Source organism: Hyla sarda, chromosome 4 (genome assembly GCF_029499605.1).
Source record: "Hyla sarda isolate aHylSar1 chromosome 4, aHylSar1.hap1, whole genome shotgun sequence".
NCBI classification, from domain to species: domain Eukaryota; kingdom Metazoa; phylum Chordata; class Amphibia; order Anura; family Hylidae; genus Hyla; species Hyla sarda.
Window position 1 is genome coordinate 265,373,580 of NC_079192.1, and position 19,543 is coordinate 265,393,122.

General features: G+C 40.3%; 1 protein-coding gene across 1 annotated transcript in view; it reads right to left on the reverse strand.

Annotated features, from left to right (window-relative positions):
* Positions 1-19,543, reverse strand: part of TRHDE (thyrotropin releasing hormone degrading enzyme) — a 670,942-nt gene that overhangs the window by 68,851 nt on the left and 582,548 nt on the right. Inside the window, exons 13-14 of the mRNA XM_056574110.1 lie at positions 8,902-9,049; positions 6,033-6,130 (exon numbers count right to left, since the gene is read on the reverse strand). Of these exons, the coding sequence (XP_056430085.1) occupies positions 6,033-6,130; positions 8,902-9,049 (246 nt within the window). The remainder of the gene's footprint in view (positions 1-6,032; positions 6,131-8,901; positions 9,050-19,543) is intronic.

The window sequence follows — 19,543 nt, forward strand, 5'->3', positions numbered from 1 at the left end:
CATCCTGACGGGGTTAATTGTTTCTATTATTATTTACGACATATGTTTAAAGCAACAATGTCTTCAACTGATCAGCTGTCAAAATGGTATGTTAGCCTGCAACTGCAGATGTAACAGGCAATAAATTCTGACATTGCAAGGCAAACGATTTCACATATACCACCGACTTTCCCTTGCAGGCATGTTTAGGACTTTTTGTCATTGTACAGACCTGATATTAATTTAGCGAGCAATAGGGGAGCAATCAGAAAACAAGGGAAATGTGCTACTTCAATTTATTTTAGTGCAACACATTTCTAAGTGAATTTTCCCTACCAGCTCTGAAAATCAAAAGCAGGAAAATGTGTGACAAAAGAACGGTGGATAGAAGACTAAAACTGAAATATAGAAAACATGTACCCCCAAATTAAAATGTTCATAGTAAATATAAGTCTTTAAGTTGTCTTTTAATGACTTGGTTGTTCAGTGTGCAGTCCATTTGTTTCTTTTATCTGTTTATGGAAATGCTACTACAGTGAAATTTCCCTAAGTGGACACCTCCCAATAGGGGACACCTTCCAATAGTGGACAGTTTTTAATTCCCTGGCAGAGTCCCATAAAACTTAATGTATTTGTACCCTCCGAATAGGGGACATTCCCACTTTTGGATGCGGACACATCAAATAGGGGACAATAGGGGACAAAACACTCCCAATAGGGGCAAACACTCCCAATAGGGGACAATCAGGGTTATGTGCCGGCCCTACCTTGTACACAGGGTCGTTAGGGGGTACAGCCAATACCCCAGTAAGGGGCCCAGACTCCCAGTGGGCCCAGGCCCCCACTGCAGCCCCCTGCAGCAGCCCCAGCACAGACATTCACCCCCTCCTTCCCTGATCCCCCCCATGCCACTTTATTCCCCCTGTGTCAAATCATTCCCCCTTTGTTACCCCCTGTGCTACATAATTTCCTCTTGATTCCCCTCTGTGCTATTTCATTACCCGTTATCCCCCTTTGCCACTTCATAAAGTGGGTGGTGAGGAATTTACACAGAGGGTAATAATAATGGGGGAATGAAATGGTATAGGGGGGATAAAGGGAAATTATGTTGCAGAGGGGGTAAGGGGGGATAATTTGGCACAAGGCATAAGGTGGCACAGGATATAAAGGGTGGATGAAATGATTGGGGAGATAAGGGGTGATTTAATGTCACTGGGAGATTGTACTGTAATATTGCTTTTTATCATGTTTTATAGGTAATTACACTCAGGAGTGAGTACAGTACAGTATTCATACATTAAGAAAGATTTAAGAGCCTTTTTTCCCAATAGGGGACATGTCTCAATAGTGGACCCTTGAGCGTCTGCTATTGGGAGATTCTACTGTATATGTAAAAGCCAATATGGCCACCAGTACAGGTTACCCAGTGTTAGACCTCACGCACAGAAAACTAAATCCTTATGGATTCATGATCTAAAGGTGTAGGCATTTCTTATGGTAAATCTATATACTGTAGTGCCGTCATATGTAAATATTCACCAATACAGATCAGAAATCAGAGACTAAGTATGATTTACTGTGCAATTCAGCCTGAGAAGACAACTTTTATTATGGTGTCTGTAATGACAAACACAATTGTTTTCCCCCTGCTTTCTCACAAACATTTACGGTATTTAGGCACAGCTTGTTTGGCAGTCTTACCAAGGAGAAACACTACTCCTGTAGTCTAACATTGTAAGCCTCTCACTTGCCAGCCAGTCTGCACCCTGCTTTATACTGACAAGAGGCCTGAAACTCAAAACAGCCCTCTATAAATGGGTAATTTTTGGTTGGAATTTTGGCTTGGCATATAATTTTTATTCATGTCTGTGGCTCTTTAAGGGTCAAACATTTATTTGAATGGAAGCTACTTCCAGTAAGTGGCACATTTTTTTTTTCTGATAATGACCTACTTTTTTCCCATGGAACATTATATGGCTTGTAAGATTCCATACAAAATATTTTGGTCCCCTAGAAATATTTTCATCAAAGAAGTATAAAAAAAAAAACTTTTGACATATCCTATAGACATTGGTTTGAATGGTCAGGGTCTAATTATTCAATCGATTAGTAGAACTAACGGAAAATGAAGCACCTGGCTGAGCGCTTCTTTTTTTGCTCTCTGTCTATGGTCTATTTATACTCGCATTATGAAACCATCTTGGTTAAAGGAGTACTCCGCTGAAAAAAATTTTTTTTTAATTAACTGGTGGCAGAAAGTTAAACAGATTTGTAACTACTTCTATCTGAAAATCTTAATCCTTCCAGAACTTAACAGCTGCTGTATACTACAGAGGAAGTTGAGTTGTTTTATTCTGTCTGACCACAGTGCTCTCTGCTTAAACCTCTGTCCATTTTAGGAACTGTCCAGAGTAGGAGCAAATCCACATAGCAAACCAATCCTGCTCTGGAAAGTTACTGACATGGACAGAGGTGTCAGCAGAGAGCACTGTGAACAGACAGAAGAGAAATTCAAAAAGAAAAGAACATCCTCTGTATTCAGGGCTGGATCATCATTGGTGCTCATGGAGTGCCTGCTCTGGGCCCGGGCCCGCAGGGGCCCCCCAGGGCCACCATCAGGGCAGTACAGACAGTACTGCCATCAGGGGCCCGGACCAGGTGCACTGTGTACTGGGGGCCCAGCTTCTGCCGACTCTTCCACTCTCCTCCCACACTGCATGTTAGTAAAAAGAATAAGCACCTTGCAAAGCAGTAGGGCTTGTTCTTTTTACGGAGCTGAAATCAAGGGGGACTATCCCCTCCTCCTGCCTGGTCTGTGCAGGGCTCCCAGGCTCAGCAGTACCCCACACATGTGCAAGAAGATGTACGGGCCTCTCTCCTGGGCCCCTCCCCTGCTGCTCAGTATGTTCCCCAGCCTCCTGCTGTACACAGCTCGGTAGTCGGGGAATAGGAGGAGGGGGAGGCAGCAGGCTGCACAGTGCTACAGCTGAGAGCAGAAGTCAGGCTGGGGGCTACACAAAATGTGGACCCCCTGGAGCTGTTCAATCCTGCCTAAAAAGTAAGTGTGTTTTTGTGTACGTGTGGATATGTCCTGTGCCTGATTGAGTTTATGTCCTGTGTCTGATTGTGTATATGTCCTGTGCCTGAATGTGTATATGTCCTGTGCCTGATTGTATATATGTCCTGTGCCTGAATGTGTATATGTCCTGTGCCTGATTGTATATATGTCCTGTGCCTGAATGTGTATATGTCCTGTGCCTGAATGTGTATACGTCCTATGCATGATTGCGCATATATCATGTGCCTGAATGTGTATATCTCCTGTGCCTGAATGTGTATGTGTCCTGTGCCTGAATGTGTATATGTCCTGTGCCTGATTGTGTATATGTCCTGTGCCTGAATGTGTATATGTCCTGTGCCTGAATGTGTATATGTCCTGTGCCCGATTGTGTATATATCTGTTAATATTATGAATGTATATGTGCAATGTGCAGGTATTTTGTATCTGTGCAATGTGTGTGTATCCACAGTGTGGGGCACTATTTGGATATTTGGGGGCTCTCTTCAGGAGACTGGGAAAGCTGGGTGACAGGTAGTGCAAAGTACAGGGCTCACACTACTTCCTGAGCTTTATGCACTCTTTTTGTCAGACACTATGGCTGTATGGGGCCCTGAAATTCCTGATGGCAGCCCTGGGGGCCCCCGTCACATTTGGGACATCCCTGTGTCCCAAAAAATCTTTTTCAGGACACAAGAATGCCCCGGTCCGGGAGGTAGCGCATGCTGGGACATCACTGACGTCCCATGCGTGCGCCCATAGAAGAGCGGGGCGGAGCATCGAGGAGGACACGCGCATGGTAAGTCACCGCTCACCAGCAGCACGTCATTTTCAGTGTTTTGACGACCGCTCCTCTCCAGTCCCGGGACCTACCGCAATGGCCCATAGGCCGTACCAGTAGATCGTGACCCCGGACTGGAGGACCGGTGGTCGGAATACTGAAGTGGGACAGTAAACAGGCATACAGCCTTCAGCCATACACTGTATATGGCTGAAGGCTGTATGTTTGTGGGGGAACTGTACTGCACCTAACGTGGGGAACAGTACTGCACCTTATGTGGGGAAATATACTGCACCTAATGTGGGGAACTATACTGCACCTAATGTGGGGGAACTGTACTGCACCTAATGTGGGGGAATTGTACTGCACCTAATGTGGGGGAACTGTACTGCACCTAATGTGGGGGAACTGTACTGCACCTAATGTGGGGGACTATACTGCACCTAATGTGGGGGGAACTGTACTGCACCTAATGTGGGGGGAACTGTACTGCACCTAATGTGGGGGGAACTGTACTGCACCTAATGTGGGGGAAACTGTACTGCACCTAATGAGGGGAACTGTACTGCACCTAGGGGGGGGAACTGTACTGCACCAAATGGGGGGAATTGTACTGCACCTAATAGGGGGAACTGTCATGCCCCTAAGGCGGGGGAACTGTACTGCACCTAATGGAGGGAACTGTACTGCACCTTAGGGGGGGGAACTGTACTGCACCCCTAATGGGGGGGGACTGCACTGCACCCCTAATGGACTGTACTGCACCCCTGATGTGGGCGAACTGTACTGTACTGCACCCCTGATGTGGGGGAACTGTACTGCACCCCTGATGTGGGGGAACTATACTGCACCCCTGATATGGGGGAACTGTACTGCACCCCTAATGAGCGGGGACTTACACTGCACCTAATGTGGGGAACTATACTGCACCTAATGTGGGGAACTGCAACCTAATGTGGGGGAACTATACTGCACCTAATGTGGGGGAACTGTCGGGGGGGGCGGGGGGGCCGCATCATAATGAAGTGCTCCGTCTTCCAGGCAGCCTTAATCTGGCCCTGTCTGTATTATACAGCAGCTGATAAGTACTGGAAGGTTCAAGATTTTTAAATAGAAGCAATTTACAAATCTGTTTAACTTTCTGGCACCAGTTGATTTAAAAGAAAATGTTTTCAAGCAGAGTAACCCTTTAAGTGGTTTAGAGCTAGGAGAAAATATGCTTAGCACACACTTCTGTTGGATCTATCTAGCTGTTGGCCTGGGTCTGAACGGACTGAACGGACTGATCAAAACCTCTGATATGTCTCTACAACGTAATAATTGATTATTTATAAAATTAAAGTGCTTGTTTATTTTTTTTATTTTTACACCTTAATCATAGAACAAAACAGGAATTTTAATACACTTGCGTAATACATTAAATACAAACTATTTAATCATTATTAAATCCTGTTTTCATAAAAGAAAATAAATGCTGATTCCAATCAAAATGTGTTCATGTGAGCTGAGGACAAGTTAGCACCAATGAGCTTTGAATGTATTGACATGTGACAGGAGAAATGAACAGTTCATTCAACCAAAGCACTGCGTTAAACAAATAAGTATTTTTAAAGCACCAATGTTATGAAAGTGACATACGGTGTATGTGCAAGCATTCTGGTACCCAGCGATAAGCATAAGTTCAAATCTCAACATCACTTTGAGGTCGTAACTCAAGAGATAAGCAGAACATTGTTTGCTTTAAAAATGTCATGCAGGGAAATATAAATCTCAAAGATGCTGGGCCTTAGAGAAATGAAATATCAAACAGGAAAGACAGGAGAAAAGGTGCATCATGCTGCTACAGTCACACCGGGCAACACTAATGGAGCTTTCTTCTTTTGAAGCTGCATTGTATGGTTTTGTGTAAAAGATAAACTCCCTTAGAATTCAGAAGAGTAACTACAACAGAAAACATGTAAGGAGTAGAAAAACAATACAATGACTAATATATAAAAGGTATTTTCTGACCTTGTATATTTGTATGATACAGAATCAGAAAAAGATTACACTGTATTTAAAATTTACCACTGCAAATTTTGTCACAAAGAATAACATATGTCACAGAAAATGTACGGTATTCCGTGTAGGACATAAAGTACCATACTCAACACTGTATTGTAAATATTCCTCCTTAGCTAGTCTTATAATGTCAATAAAAAGTTGATGTCATACTCTGCCTGGTAAAATGTCTGAATTATTGATCCATTGTGTCCATTAACAGGCCAGCCAAGTCGGAAATACATTGTTGCCACTTGCTTTAGTACGTATTCCTGAAAGAGACATACACACCACATTAGTTATATAGAACTTTTTCTATGCAAAATCCTGTATATTCAAAATCTCACATAAATATAAAAACAACAGGGAAAATTATTAAAGAATGACATTTTGCGTGTCAGTCTTAAGGTACATTCACATGTACCATGTTTGTTGTGGATATCCCACCGCAGATTTAATGCTGTGAATTTGATGCTGCAGATTTTGTGCTGTGGATGTTATGATGTAGATCAATGTATGATAAATTACTGAACACAGCACAATATCTGCAGTTTGAAATCTGTAGCATGACATCCGCAGCAAACTATGTATGCGTAATGGAACCCTTAAAGGGCTAGTCCACCCCTAGACATGTTATCCCCTTTCCAAACGATAGCGGATAACATGTCTGATCGCAGGGGCTCGGGCCGCAGGGACCCCCTGTGATCTCCAGGCCGAAGCTGCGGCACTACGTTCATGGAAGCCTGGGGCTTCTGTGATTGTGATGTCATGCCACGCCCCCTCCATTCATGTCTATGTGTTTGATATGTTTGAGCTGGCATAGATTTTGGCTATAATTTATGGCTATTTGTAATGTAAATTATGGTAAATGTGCTGGGCCTTAGAAAGCCCCACTACCTTCCTTTCTAGGCCTTCTTTTAAAAATGTAGCAAGCATGTTAACTCCAGTGAGCTATGCCAAAAATTGCAATCTTAATCATAATAAATTCCCCCATTGTGTAGCAATAAGTTACTGTTTATTAGGAGCTACTCTAAGATTTAACCCCTTAACGACGCAGGACGTATATTTACGTCCTGCGCCGGCTCCCGCGATATGAAGCATCATATCGCGTCGGTCCCGGTGCTCATCAACGGCTGGAACCCGCGGCTAATACCACACATCGCCGATCGCGGCGATGTGCGGTATTAACCCTTTAGAAGCGGCGGTCAAAGCTGACCGCCGCTTCTAAAGTGAAAGTGAAAGTGACCCGGCTGCTCAGTCGGGCTGTTCGGGACTGCCGCGGTGAAATTGCGGCATCCCGAACAGCTGACCAGACACCAGGAGGGCCCTTACCTGCCTCCTCGGTGTCCGATCGGCGAATGACTGCTCCGTGCCTGAGATCCAGGCAGGAGCAGTCAAGCGCCGATAACACTGATCACAGGCGTGTTAATACACGCCTGTGATCAGGATGAGAAATCATTGTGTGTAGTTTTATAGGTCCCTATGGGACCTATAACACTGCAAAAAAAAAGTAAAATAAAAAAAGTGTTAATAAAGGTAATTTAACCCCTTCCCCAATAAAAGTTTGAATCACCCCCCTTTTCCCATAAAAAAAATAAAACAGTGTAAAAAAAAATAAAATAAACATATGTGGTATCGCCGTGTGCGTAAATGTCTGAACTATTAAAATATATAATTAATTAAACCGCACGGTCAATGGCGTACGCGCAAAAGAATTCCAAAGTCCAAAAAAGCGTATTTTGGTCACTTTTTATACCATTAAAAAATGAATAAAAAGTGATCAAAAATTCCGATCAAAACAAAAATCATACCGATAAAAACTTCAGATCACGGCGCAAAAAATGAGTTCTCATACCGTCCTGTACGTGCAAAAATAAAAAAGTTATAGGGGTCAGAAGATGACATTTTTAAACATATAAATTTTCCTGCATGTAGTTATGATTTTTTCCAGAAGTGCGACAAAATCAAACCTGTATAAGTAGGGTATCATTTTAACCGTATGGACCTACAGAATAATGATAATGTGTAATTTTTACCGAAATATGCACTGCGTAGAAACGGAAGCCCCTAAAAATTACAAAATGGCGTTTTTTTCGATTTTGTCGCACAATGATTTTTTTTTCCGTTTCGCCGTGCATTTTTGGGTAAAATGACTAATGTCACTGCAAAGTAGAATTGGCGACGCAAAAAATAAGCCTTAATATGGATTTTTAGGTGGAAAATTTAAAGGGTTATGATTTTTAAAAGGTAAGGAGGAAAAAACGAAAGTGCAAAAACGGAAAAACCCTGAGTCCTTAAGGGGTTAAGAAATGTTTACTATATGTATACAACTTAAGGCTATCCTGACAGTCAATAGCCTTTAGTCAGATATTACTGCCAGTTTCCTTTATTGCAAAATTATTCTAGTTTACAAATATCATTTGGTCCTTGTCATGCCTTCAGCAGTTTGTTGCTTAATATTAATGTATGGGTTATTATGCTTTGTATTTATGGTGTACAATTCTCTATTGACGTAACAATACCATCTAGTGGCTGTTTGCATACACTGTAGATCTTCAGACTAGATAGTTGACTCATTTCAGCTTCTTTAGCCTGGAGCCTATGATCTCTGATGACATCATCAGCTCAGCCCACAGCAGCTATTTCCTAATTTTCTTAGAAGCCTCAATAACATTATGAAATAGATTTCTAACTTTAATAAGAGGGACTAACTCTAGCATTCTTTAAGGCACTGAAAATGTCAATATCATAAAAGTTATTTTCATTTCTTTCCTCAAAAAACAAATACGCCTGGAGGCTTTAGAGTTATGTTTACATTTTACAGGTGAAAACTTTTGTTGATGATTATGTTTCAGATATACTAATAAAACTAATAAACCCGTTTATTGAGCACATTCTCTCCATTTCCTTTACTCTTACTATTTATATTTTTCCTGAAATACATTTATATATTATTCTCTATAAAATATTCTTTAAATTAAATCATGCATGTCTTGGTAAACCAAGGTTTTAGGTTTATAGTAGAAAATAGTTTATCTTTTACACTGAATATACTGTAGTCCTCAGTTCGGTCCAGCAATTTATCTAGAGGATAAAGAGCTCGGCTTGCTGCATGCCAGGGAAGAAAATCCTTTTCTTCAGAAAGGTATCTTATAATCTCCAAAGGGATGTTTTGTGTCAGATATCCAGCCCTGAAAAATTAAAGACAGAGATGTTAAATATAGTATACCATAAGGTTGGCTTGAAGCTATTTTGCACATGATAATAGATTAGTCACAGACTTAAGTGTGAAGTAAAGTATTGAAGCCATTTAGAAATCTCATTTATAAACTTTTCTAGTGATTAATGAGCTATTTGCTGTTCTTTTATACATTCATCATTAAAACAAGAGATGTGTGTCATTCAGCTCCCCCCAGTCTTACTTTCATGTTATCATTCACCTATTCTTTTTATTGACACATTTTTATGTCTGTACATTTACAATGGCTTTTGATCTACATCAAAAAGAACATCAAATAAAATAGTTACCCTGAATATATACAGGCAAATATGTCAAAATGTAAAAGTAATTTTTTTTTATTAATTAATTTATTTATTTTGCCCATTGCCTTAAGTGGTAATAGAGCAAGATATTTAGCATTGGGAGCATATGAAATAAAGCCTACATTTAAGAACTATACAAGCAAACAATTTCATAATACGGCAAAAAAGATATATTTCTAAAAAAACAAAATTAGTTTTTAAACTTATTTACATAATTTCTAAAACCCTACTGTTTTGCCTGTCGCTGTAATAAATAATAAAAGGTACCTAGGGCTTTAAATATTGGTCCCATTAATTATTTTCTCTTAGCTGTTTTAGTAGATGTTGTAAATGTTTAAAAAAGGAGTCAAGTCAGGGGCAAACAAAAGATTTTCAATCAACAGGGTTAATGCCGATGAAGAACATTTGGATAATGTGTTTAGGGGTTAATGATAATAGTCTTGTAAACTAATCTTGTTCTTACAGTAATTTAGCAGTTAATGGTCATCGTACATAGGTTTGACCACACCTTACCTTTCTTTGAATTTACACTTAATAGGTAGAAATGTTGGATTGCCTTAAAATTCATCAAGCAGTTATGTCTTAGGCTGCATTCACACTACGGTTGCAGTGTACGGCTGCCGGATCTGGCTGGGGAGGGGAAAACCATGCGGACCCGCACTGAACTCAACTGACTTTAATGAGGTGACCGGAGTTAAACAGTGACTCCGGTTAGCTCATTTCTGCCCCATATCCGGACCTAAAACTGTCATTTACTTAGGCAGATACAGTATAGACCAAAAGTTTGGACACACCTTCTCACCTTTCTTTATTTTAATGACTGTGAAAATTGTAGATTCACATTAAAGGCATTAGAACTATGAATTAACACTTGTGGAATTATAGACATAACAAAAAAGTGTGAAACAACTGAAAATATGTCATATTCTAGGTTCTTCAAAGTAGCCACCTTTTGCTTTGATTACTGCTTTGCACACTCTTGGCATTCTCTTGATGAGCTTCAAGAGGTAGTCACCTGAAATGGGTTTCACTTCACAGGTGTGCTGGTGTGGAGGAGGAGGTGTGATGGTGTTGATTTATTCAAAATTGAAGGCATACTGAACCAGCATGGCTACCACAGCATCTTGCAGTGGCATGCTATTCCATCTGGTTTGCATTTAGTTGGACCATCATTTATTTTTCAACAGGACAATGACCCCAAACACACCTCCAGGCTGTGTAAGGGCTATTTGACCAAGAAGGAGAGGGATGGGGTGCTGTGCCAAATGACCTGGCCTCCACAGTCACCAGACCTGAACCCAATCGAGATGGTTTGGGGTAAGCTGGACCGCAGAGTGAAGGCAAAAAGGGCCAACAAGTGCTAAGCATCTCTGGGAACTCCTTCAAGACTGTTGGAAGACCATTTCAGGGGACTACCTCTTGAAGTTCATGAAGAGAATGCCATCAAGAGAATGCCAAGAGTGTGCAAAGCAGTAATCAAAGCTAAAGGTGGCTAGAACCTACAATATGACATATTTTGACACTTTTTTGTTATGTATATAATTCCACATGTGTTAATTCATAGTTTTGATGACTTCTGTGTGAATCTACAATTTTCATAGTCATGAAAATAAAGAAAACTCTGAATGAGAAGGTGTGTCCAAACTTTTGGTCTGTACTGTATGTAAATAATTACTGGTCTACTGGGTCTTGCTTCAAGAGGCAAGGAAAGTGCACCCCTCACTGCTTTATAAAAAAGCTCTCACAGGCTACTTTTGGGTAGTGTACCACTTGATGAGGTACAAGATATTTTTCCCATTTGGCAGACTGTGGACTGAGAGAAGCACAATGGTACTTTTGCCAAATTGCTTCCATCTAGACTGTTTCGTGACAAAGCTGTTAGGAGGTGCTGGGAGCAGTAACCCCATTAGAGAGTATTGAGATAATCTACTGACAGAGGCAAACAGTTGCCATAGTTTTATTTTCTACTATGCAGACATAGGTGGCTGCCTGGAATTTTCTCTACATTTTACAGAAGAAATTTAAAGTCATGGCGCCCATTAACTTGTCAGCTCTATCTAATTCTCTGAGCTCAAGTGTCACAAAGGTGATGCTGAGCTGCAACATGCATGCCTTTTTCTTTTCCCACCCTTCTTGCCTTGACTCATTGATGAACAGCAGCAGAGGAAAGAAATGCAGAGATGGCGCAATATAGTGCAGTTAATTCTTATTAAAAGGGGCAGGCAGCTGTCCAAAAACAGAATATTGCTCACCTATTGGTGTTGTGCAGGCAGGCACAACACTGGCGATCGCATGTAGTAAGTAGCTGGAAGCGATGTTCAGTATCGGGAAGTAGACGGCCGTGGGTCCCGCTATGCAAGCGGTGTGGATACAGGAGAAAACAGCTGGTTCTTTGAGCCCCTGGCAAGGTTGCCGCAGACCTCCAGCAGAAAAATCAGATTTTGGCTTGGAGGCGCACACCCATGCATAGTGCAAAAAAGCAGGCTTTATTAATTCATAAAACATGCAGTGTGAACAGGTCCTGTTCACACTGCATGTTTTATGGATTAATAAAGCCTGCTTTTTTGCACTATACTTGGGTGTGCGCGTCCTAGCCAATATCGGATTTTTCTGCCAGAGCTCTGCGGGAATCCTGCCAGGGGCTCACAGAACCAGCTGTTTTCTCATTGATGTACAGGGCTCAGTGCTGAAAGCCAATTTCTGTACATCAATGATACAGGGTAGGAAGAGGTAGGAAGGAGATATGCACGCTGAGTCTTGGCAACACCTCTTTGACACAAGCTCTGAGCATGATATAGAGCTGACACATTCCCTTGATGTATGAACTGTGCACATGTACTTTTATCTGTAGAAGGTTATGTGTATAAAATGTTATGCTTGGGTTACAGTTTTAGCCCAAACTACTTAGGTTTCTAAAGTTTTATTATAAAAGAACATTTTGATGCAAAATTGCATGAAAGTCTAATTTATTTTTTCAAAATGTGCAAATATATTGTATAAATAGATCATGGGAGATATCTCAGTACTGTGCCCTGCTATATTAATACATAGTTATCAGGCCACCTTTAAATGGGCACTGTCAGATACAAAAACTTTTGAAATATTGCAAAGCATGCAAAACCAATTGGTTTTGCAATTGCTTTCATTAGGAAATTTTATACTGAAAAAGCCAGTCAAACAACTTACCCCCCCGCCTGCTTGGACACATACTAGTCCTGCTGTGTCCATGCGTCATCACCTAAGTCATGGACACACTTCCTTGATTGACAGCTGTGAGTGCAAGGCTCAAAGCTAGAGGAAAATCCTCCCACTGTCAGCTTGAGTTCCGTTACTGTCAGTGAGGACATGCTGGGAGTTGTAGTTTTACTATTGCTAGGGGAGATGTGAGCAGACAGCATACTGAGGGAGGGGGCGGAGACATGCACAGTGAGACCACGGCCCCTTCCTTTGAAAGGAATTCAGACTAGTTAGCTAAATTAAAAGTGTAATGAAAAAAATAATGGTGTTAGACACATAAACATTAGATGTACATGATAAGGATTAGGTACTGAGTTATATATAAAAAAAAACATTTTGTTGGATCTGACGGGTACGCTTTAAGCCATCTGTTTTGAGAATTAAATAACCCTATTTTTGATAATCTTTTTGAGTCTTGTAGTCCTCCCATTACATTAGTGTCCCATCTTTGAACCTGCTTTAGATCTTCTTTGTCTTTTTAGTGCACGGATCCCCAAATCTGTTAACACCTTGCCACAAATGGATGTACATTCACGACCATTTGCAGCAGGTGAGCACGCATCATATCCGGTGGGTCCCGAATGCTATAGGCAACTGCTATAACCGATCAGGCTGATGTCCGGCATTAAATATTTAGACGTGGTGATCAAACTTGATTGCCGCGTCTAAAATGAAAGTAAACATTGCCGGTTAGTTCAGTAGTGGTGTTCGGGACTGCCGCAGTGAAATTGCAGGACGCAAGGAGGATCCCTACATGCCTCCTCGTTGTCCGATCGCCGAATGACTGCTCCATGCCTGAGATCCAGGCTGGAGCAGTCAAGCGGCAAAAACACTGATCAATGCTATGCTATGGCATATAGTGTATTGCATCTTATAGCCCCCTATGGGGGCTTTAACATAGCTATAAAAAAAAAGTGTAACAAAAAGTTAATAAATGTGATTTAACCCCTTCCCTAATAAAAATTTAAATCACTTTCCCATTTGAAAAGAAACCCAGTGTAAATAAAAATAAACCTATGTGGTATTGCCGCGTGTGTAAATGTTCAAACTATAAAAATGCATAGTTAATTAAACTGCACGGTCGATGGCGTACACGTAAAAAAAAAATTCCACATTAAAAAGTCCAATCAATACAAAAATTATAGTTCCGATAAAAAGTTCAGATCACGGCGCAAAAGAATTAGCCCTCATACCGCCCCTTATAAGGAAAGATAAAAAAGTTATAGGGGTCAGAATAGGACATTTTTCAACTTATTAATTTTGATGTATGTAGGTATAATTTTTTCTTTGTAGTAAAATAAAATCAAACCTATATAAATTGGGCATCCTTGCGACCGTATGGCCTACTTAATAAATATAAGGTGCAATTTTTTATGAAAACTGCACTGCGTAGAAACAGAAGCCGCTATAAATTACAAAATTGCTTTTTTTTTTTTTTTTTTTTATTCTGCCCCACAAATAATTTTTTTCTGATTTTGCCGTAGATTTTGTGGTGAAATTATTAATGGTATTACAAAGTAAAATTGTTGGCGCAAAGAACAACATATGGATTTTTAAGTGGAAAATTTAAAGTGTTATGATTTTGAAAAGATGAGGAGGAAAAAACTATAGTACAAAAATGAAAAATCGTCAAAGAGGGAAGGGGATAACAATGGTTCAGATTTACCGATTTGCCCAAAGGCAGGAACGGGATGGTTTTCTTTTCACAACTAATCACAGCTCAGCTTTTATTTTACCAGAGCTTGTTAAAATATGAAACATGAGCTGGTTGCTCTAAGAAAAAGCATTTGCTAAAACTTAACATTTATTAGATCCATTAAAAGATAAACAAATCAAGGTGCACAACACAAACCCCCTTGGGGTAAAAATAATCCATAGATGATCACGTACTAACTATGGCACACTAGCTGTGCACGCCACTTGGGCATCTCCCAGAGCCTCAGGAAGATAGGTCCTTCTTATAAGAGAAGTCAAAAGATAAGTAATCTATCAAGTCTCCACAAAAATGAAAATGTACACTTCAACAAGTGCAGGCAAGATAATACAATCAGGTATGCAATTATTGGCCACATACACATAGGGCCTGTGTATAATCAACTTGTAAAATGAATCAATCTAAATCTCAAGGCGTTTCCATCACTAATCATTATGGTTTCATCAGGAGACACAATTGGGAACAAACTAATATGATAACAAAATAATAAGGTAAAGATATTGCGGACAGGACAAAATATATGTATGGTGCCTGCTCAAAAACCAGACAGTTTCTGTCCACAGACATAAAGGTCAAATTCCATTTGCTGTCAGAAAAGTGATTTGTAAAGTGTTAGATCAACGTTCTTGGCATGTACATTGTTGCCCTTTTTATTCAGTTCAGTATTAGCCTTGGCAGCAACTGCCTGACACTGGTTGCTATAGTTAAATTTACTGTCAACTAAAATCCCCAAGTCCTTTTCCATGTCAGTTTAAATCAGTGTTGTTTCCAATTAGTAAGTAATGTACAGTAAGTAATCCTGGCATGTGTTTTCCTTTCCAATGTGCATAACTTTACATTGATCATCTGCCACATCCCGGCCCAAGCTTTCAACTTACCCAGTAACAGTATACTGTACCATGTACAAAAAAGATACTTTAATGTGCATCCCTCTACAACAGTGGTCTCACACAGAGGTAAGCGGACTTACAGTAAATTGGTTCGTAACGAATCTTGCAGCTCGGCTGTTGATTACTTTAGTCTACATAGATTAGTTCAGCTTTCCAAGTGCTCTGGTGGACTGGAAAAGGTGGATACAGTCCTAGGAGACCTAAAACTGTCACCCCAAACTTTTCCAGACCACTGGAGCACTTGGAAAGCTGAACTTTTTATGTAAAATAAAGTAATCAACAGCCGAGCTGCAAGGTTCGTTACAAAGCAATTTACTGTAAGGGCACTCAACTCTAGTCTTAAACTATGGCCCTCTAAATGTTTCAAAACTTCAACTCCCAGCATGCCCAGACAGCCAAAGGCTATCCGTGCATGCTGGGAGTTGAAGTTTTGCAACAACTGGAGGGCCACAGTTTGAGATCATTACTCTACAAGGTGAAAGAGGCATATATAATATCCTCATAGAAGACAGTATAGCTTTTGTTTTTTTGTTTCATTTTTTATCCCCATAATGACCAAGGACGTAAATGTACATCCTGGTGCAGTGGTACTTCGCACACCAGGACGTACATTTACGTCCTGTACATGACCATGAGCATCGGAGTGATGCTCGGGTCATGCACGGCAGGTCCCGGCTGCTGGGAGTTGAAGTTTTGCAACATCTGGAGGGCCACAGTTTGAGACCACTACTCTACAAGGTAAAAGAGGCATATATAATATTCCCATAGAAGACAGTATAGCTTTTGTTTTTTTGTTTTATTTTTTATCCCCTTAAGGACCAAGGACGTAAATGTGCATCCTGGTGCAGCGATACTTCGTACACCAGGACGTACATTTACGTCCTGTACATTTTTGTTGTTGTTAAAGGGGTACTCAGGTCAAAAACGTTTTTTTTTAAATGCACTAGTGCCAGAAAGTTAAACAGATTTGTAAATTACTTCTATTAAAAAAATCTTAATCCTTTTGGTACTTTTTAGCAGCTGTATGCTACAGAGAAAATTCCTTACAATTTTTATTTATTTTTTGTGTTGTCCACAGTGGTACTTCTCGCACCAGGACGTACATTTATGTCCTGTACATGACCGCGAGCATCGGAGAGATGCTCGGGTCATGCCCGCGGTCTCGGCTGCTCATAGCAGCCAGGGACCTGCCGGTAATGGCCGACATCCGCGTTTGCGCGGATGTCCGCCATTAACTCCTCGGATGCCCTGATCAATACAGATCATGGCATCTGCAGCAGTGCGGCTACATTTTAGGATGATCTGATCGCCCGCAGCACTTGGAGATCAGATCAGCTAATATGGTGAACGCAGGTCCCATCACCTGCTTCTGCCGCCATCCCGGCTTCTTCTGCACTGATCTGCCTTCCAGCAGACCAGAGCAGAAGATCGCTGATAATACTGATCAGTGCTATGCCTCATGCAAAAGTTTAAAAAAGTTTTAAAAAAAGTTAAAACAATTGAAAAAGCCCCTCCCACACTAAAAATGTTAATTGTCCCTTTTTCCAATTTTACCCCCCAAAAAAGTGTAAAAAAATGATTAATAATTTATTATTAATTATTTTACATATAATTTACATATTTGATATCACCGCATGTGTAAATGTCCGAACTATTAAAATATAATGTTAATGATCCCATATAGTGAATGGTGTAAATGTAAAAAAAATTACTGCTTTTGTCACATTTTATTTAAAAAAATAATAAAAAATGTAAAGTTTTATATAAACAAATGTGGAATCAATAAAAAGTACAGATCACGGCACAAAAAATGAGCCCTCATTTTTTTAGACTTGTATGTTTCCACTCTATTTACTATATGGACACGTAGGAGGGGAATTAAATAGGCCGGATTTTGAAAACAAGACTCTTTTTGATTCAAGATCTTGTTGAGCTGTAGGTTTATTTTGGAGCATTGCGTCACACCTTCTTGCTCAGACACAATTTGTGACACAAGGTACCAAATTATGGTGCACAACCTGACAAAAGCAGGGCATGTTAAGAATAGTAAATCAAGGTGAATATGCTAACTATGGGTTCATAGGAATTTTTAAAGAATACTATGGGATAGAAATATTTAGGGGAAGGGTGTCTGATCACAGAGGGTCTGACCTCTGAGACCCCATTTGATCTCCCTCTTGGCACCCCGGCTCTCCTCCTGAATGGGGTGTGTTTACTACCGCACAAAGCTGTGGCCAACACGCCCACTCCATGCACCTCTATGGCAATCTCTATAGAGCTGCATGGGGATGGGGTATGACACAGCTCTTTTTGTACAGAGACCTGGGGCGCCATGCGGGAGGTCACGGTAGGTCCCATCGGTCGAACCCCCCGCGATTTGGCACTTATTCTCTAGGTTAGGGGATACATTTTTCTATTCCGGAGTACTGCTTTAAGGTTGACTAATAATATGACTTATTGAAATAGTTGTTTTTATGTGTCAGCCTTATTAATAAATACTAAAAGACAAAATCCAACTTGGTTGATATTGGGATAGATTTTAAGTAACAGTAGGTGGATGTTTTAAAAGTAGAAAAAAACATAACAAGTATGTAACAGTAGTATCTAGAAGCTAGAAACTGGAGCATTTTGAGGCCTATAATCTTCAGTCTTTGTAACATTTAAAAGACCATCTTTACTGTGCTTTTATCAGATTTTATTTCTGTCAAATGTTCAGAGGTTTTCAATAAAAAAATATCTGTAACACTGAATAAAACATCATGTAAGACACAGCAGGGGATTTTTATTTTTTATCACAGATAATGTGAATAACAGGGAGGGAACTGATTTATGAGACAAATACAGTATTTAAAAACTGTTTACATTAACAATCAAAACGCAATTCTTAAACAGCTAAAGCTGCTCCAAAAATATGAGCTTTACCAGAAACATGCAAACATTATGTAACGTGTAATTGCTAAGATCGGCAAAACTTGCAATATCTATCTATCTATCTATATATATATATATATATATATATATATATATATATGCACAGTGGGGGGAAATAAGGATTTGGTCAGCCACCAATTTAGCAAGTTCTCCCATTTAAAAAGATGAGAGAGGCCTTTAATTTTCATCATAGAGTCAGGTCCATAAATATTGGGACATCGATACAATTCTAACATTTTTGGCTCTATACACCACCACAATGGATTTGAAATGAAACTAACAAGATGTTATTTAACTGCAGATTGTCAGCTTTAATGTGACGGCATTTGCATCCAAATCAGGAATTACAACAGTTTGCATATGTGCATCCCACTTGTTAAGGGACCAAAAGTAATGGGACAGAATAATAATCATAAATCAAACTTTCAATTTTTAATACTTGGTTGCAAATCCTTTGCAGTCAATTACAGCCTGAAGTCTGGAACACATAGACATCACCAGACATTGCTGGGTTTCATCCCTGGTGATGCTCTGCCAGGCCTCTACTGCAACTGTCTTCAGTTCCTGCTTGTTCTCAGGGAATTTTCCCTTCAGTTTTGTCTTCAGGAAGTGAAATGCATGCTCAATCGGATTCAGGTCAGGTGATTGAATTGGCCATTGCACTTATTTCCCTTAAAAACTCTTTGGTTGCTTTTGCAGTATGCTTTCGGTCATTGTTCATCTGCACTGTGAAGCGCCGTCCAATGAGTTCTGAAGCATTTTGCTGAATATGAGTAGATAATATTGCCCAAAACACTTCAGAATTCATCCTGCTGCTTTTGCCAGCAGTCACATCATCAATAAATACAAGAGAAGCAGTTCTATTGGCAGCCGTACATGCTCACGCCATGACACTACCACCACCATGCTTCACTGGTGAGGTGGTATGTTTAGGATCATGAGCAGCTCCTTTCCTTCTCCATACTCTTCTCTTCCCATCACTCTGGTACAAGTTGATCTTGGTCTCATCTGTGAAGGCTTTTTTAGATGTCCTTTAGCAAACTCTAATCTGGCCTTCCTGTTTTTGAGGCTCACCAATGGTTTACATCTTGTGGTGAACCCTCTGTATTCCCTCTAGTGAAGTCTTCTCTTGATTATTGACTTTGACACACATGCGCCTACCTGCTGGAGGGTGTTCTTGATCTGGCCAAGTGTTGTGAAGGGGGTTTTCTTCACCAGGGAAAGAATTCTTCGGTCATCCTCCACAGTTGTTTTCTTTGGTCTTCTGGGTCTTTTGGTGTTGCTGAGCTCACCGGTGTGTTCCTTCTTTTTAAGAATATTCCAAACTGTTGTTTTGGCCATGCCTAATGTTTTGGCGATAGGTTTGTTTA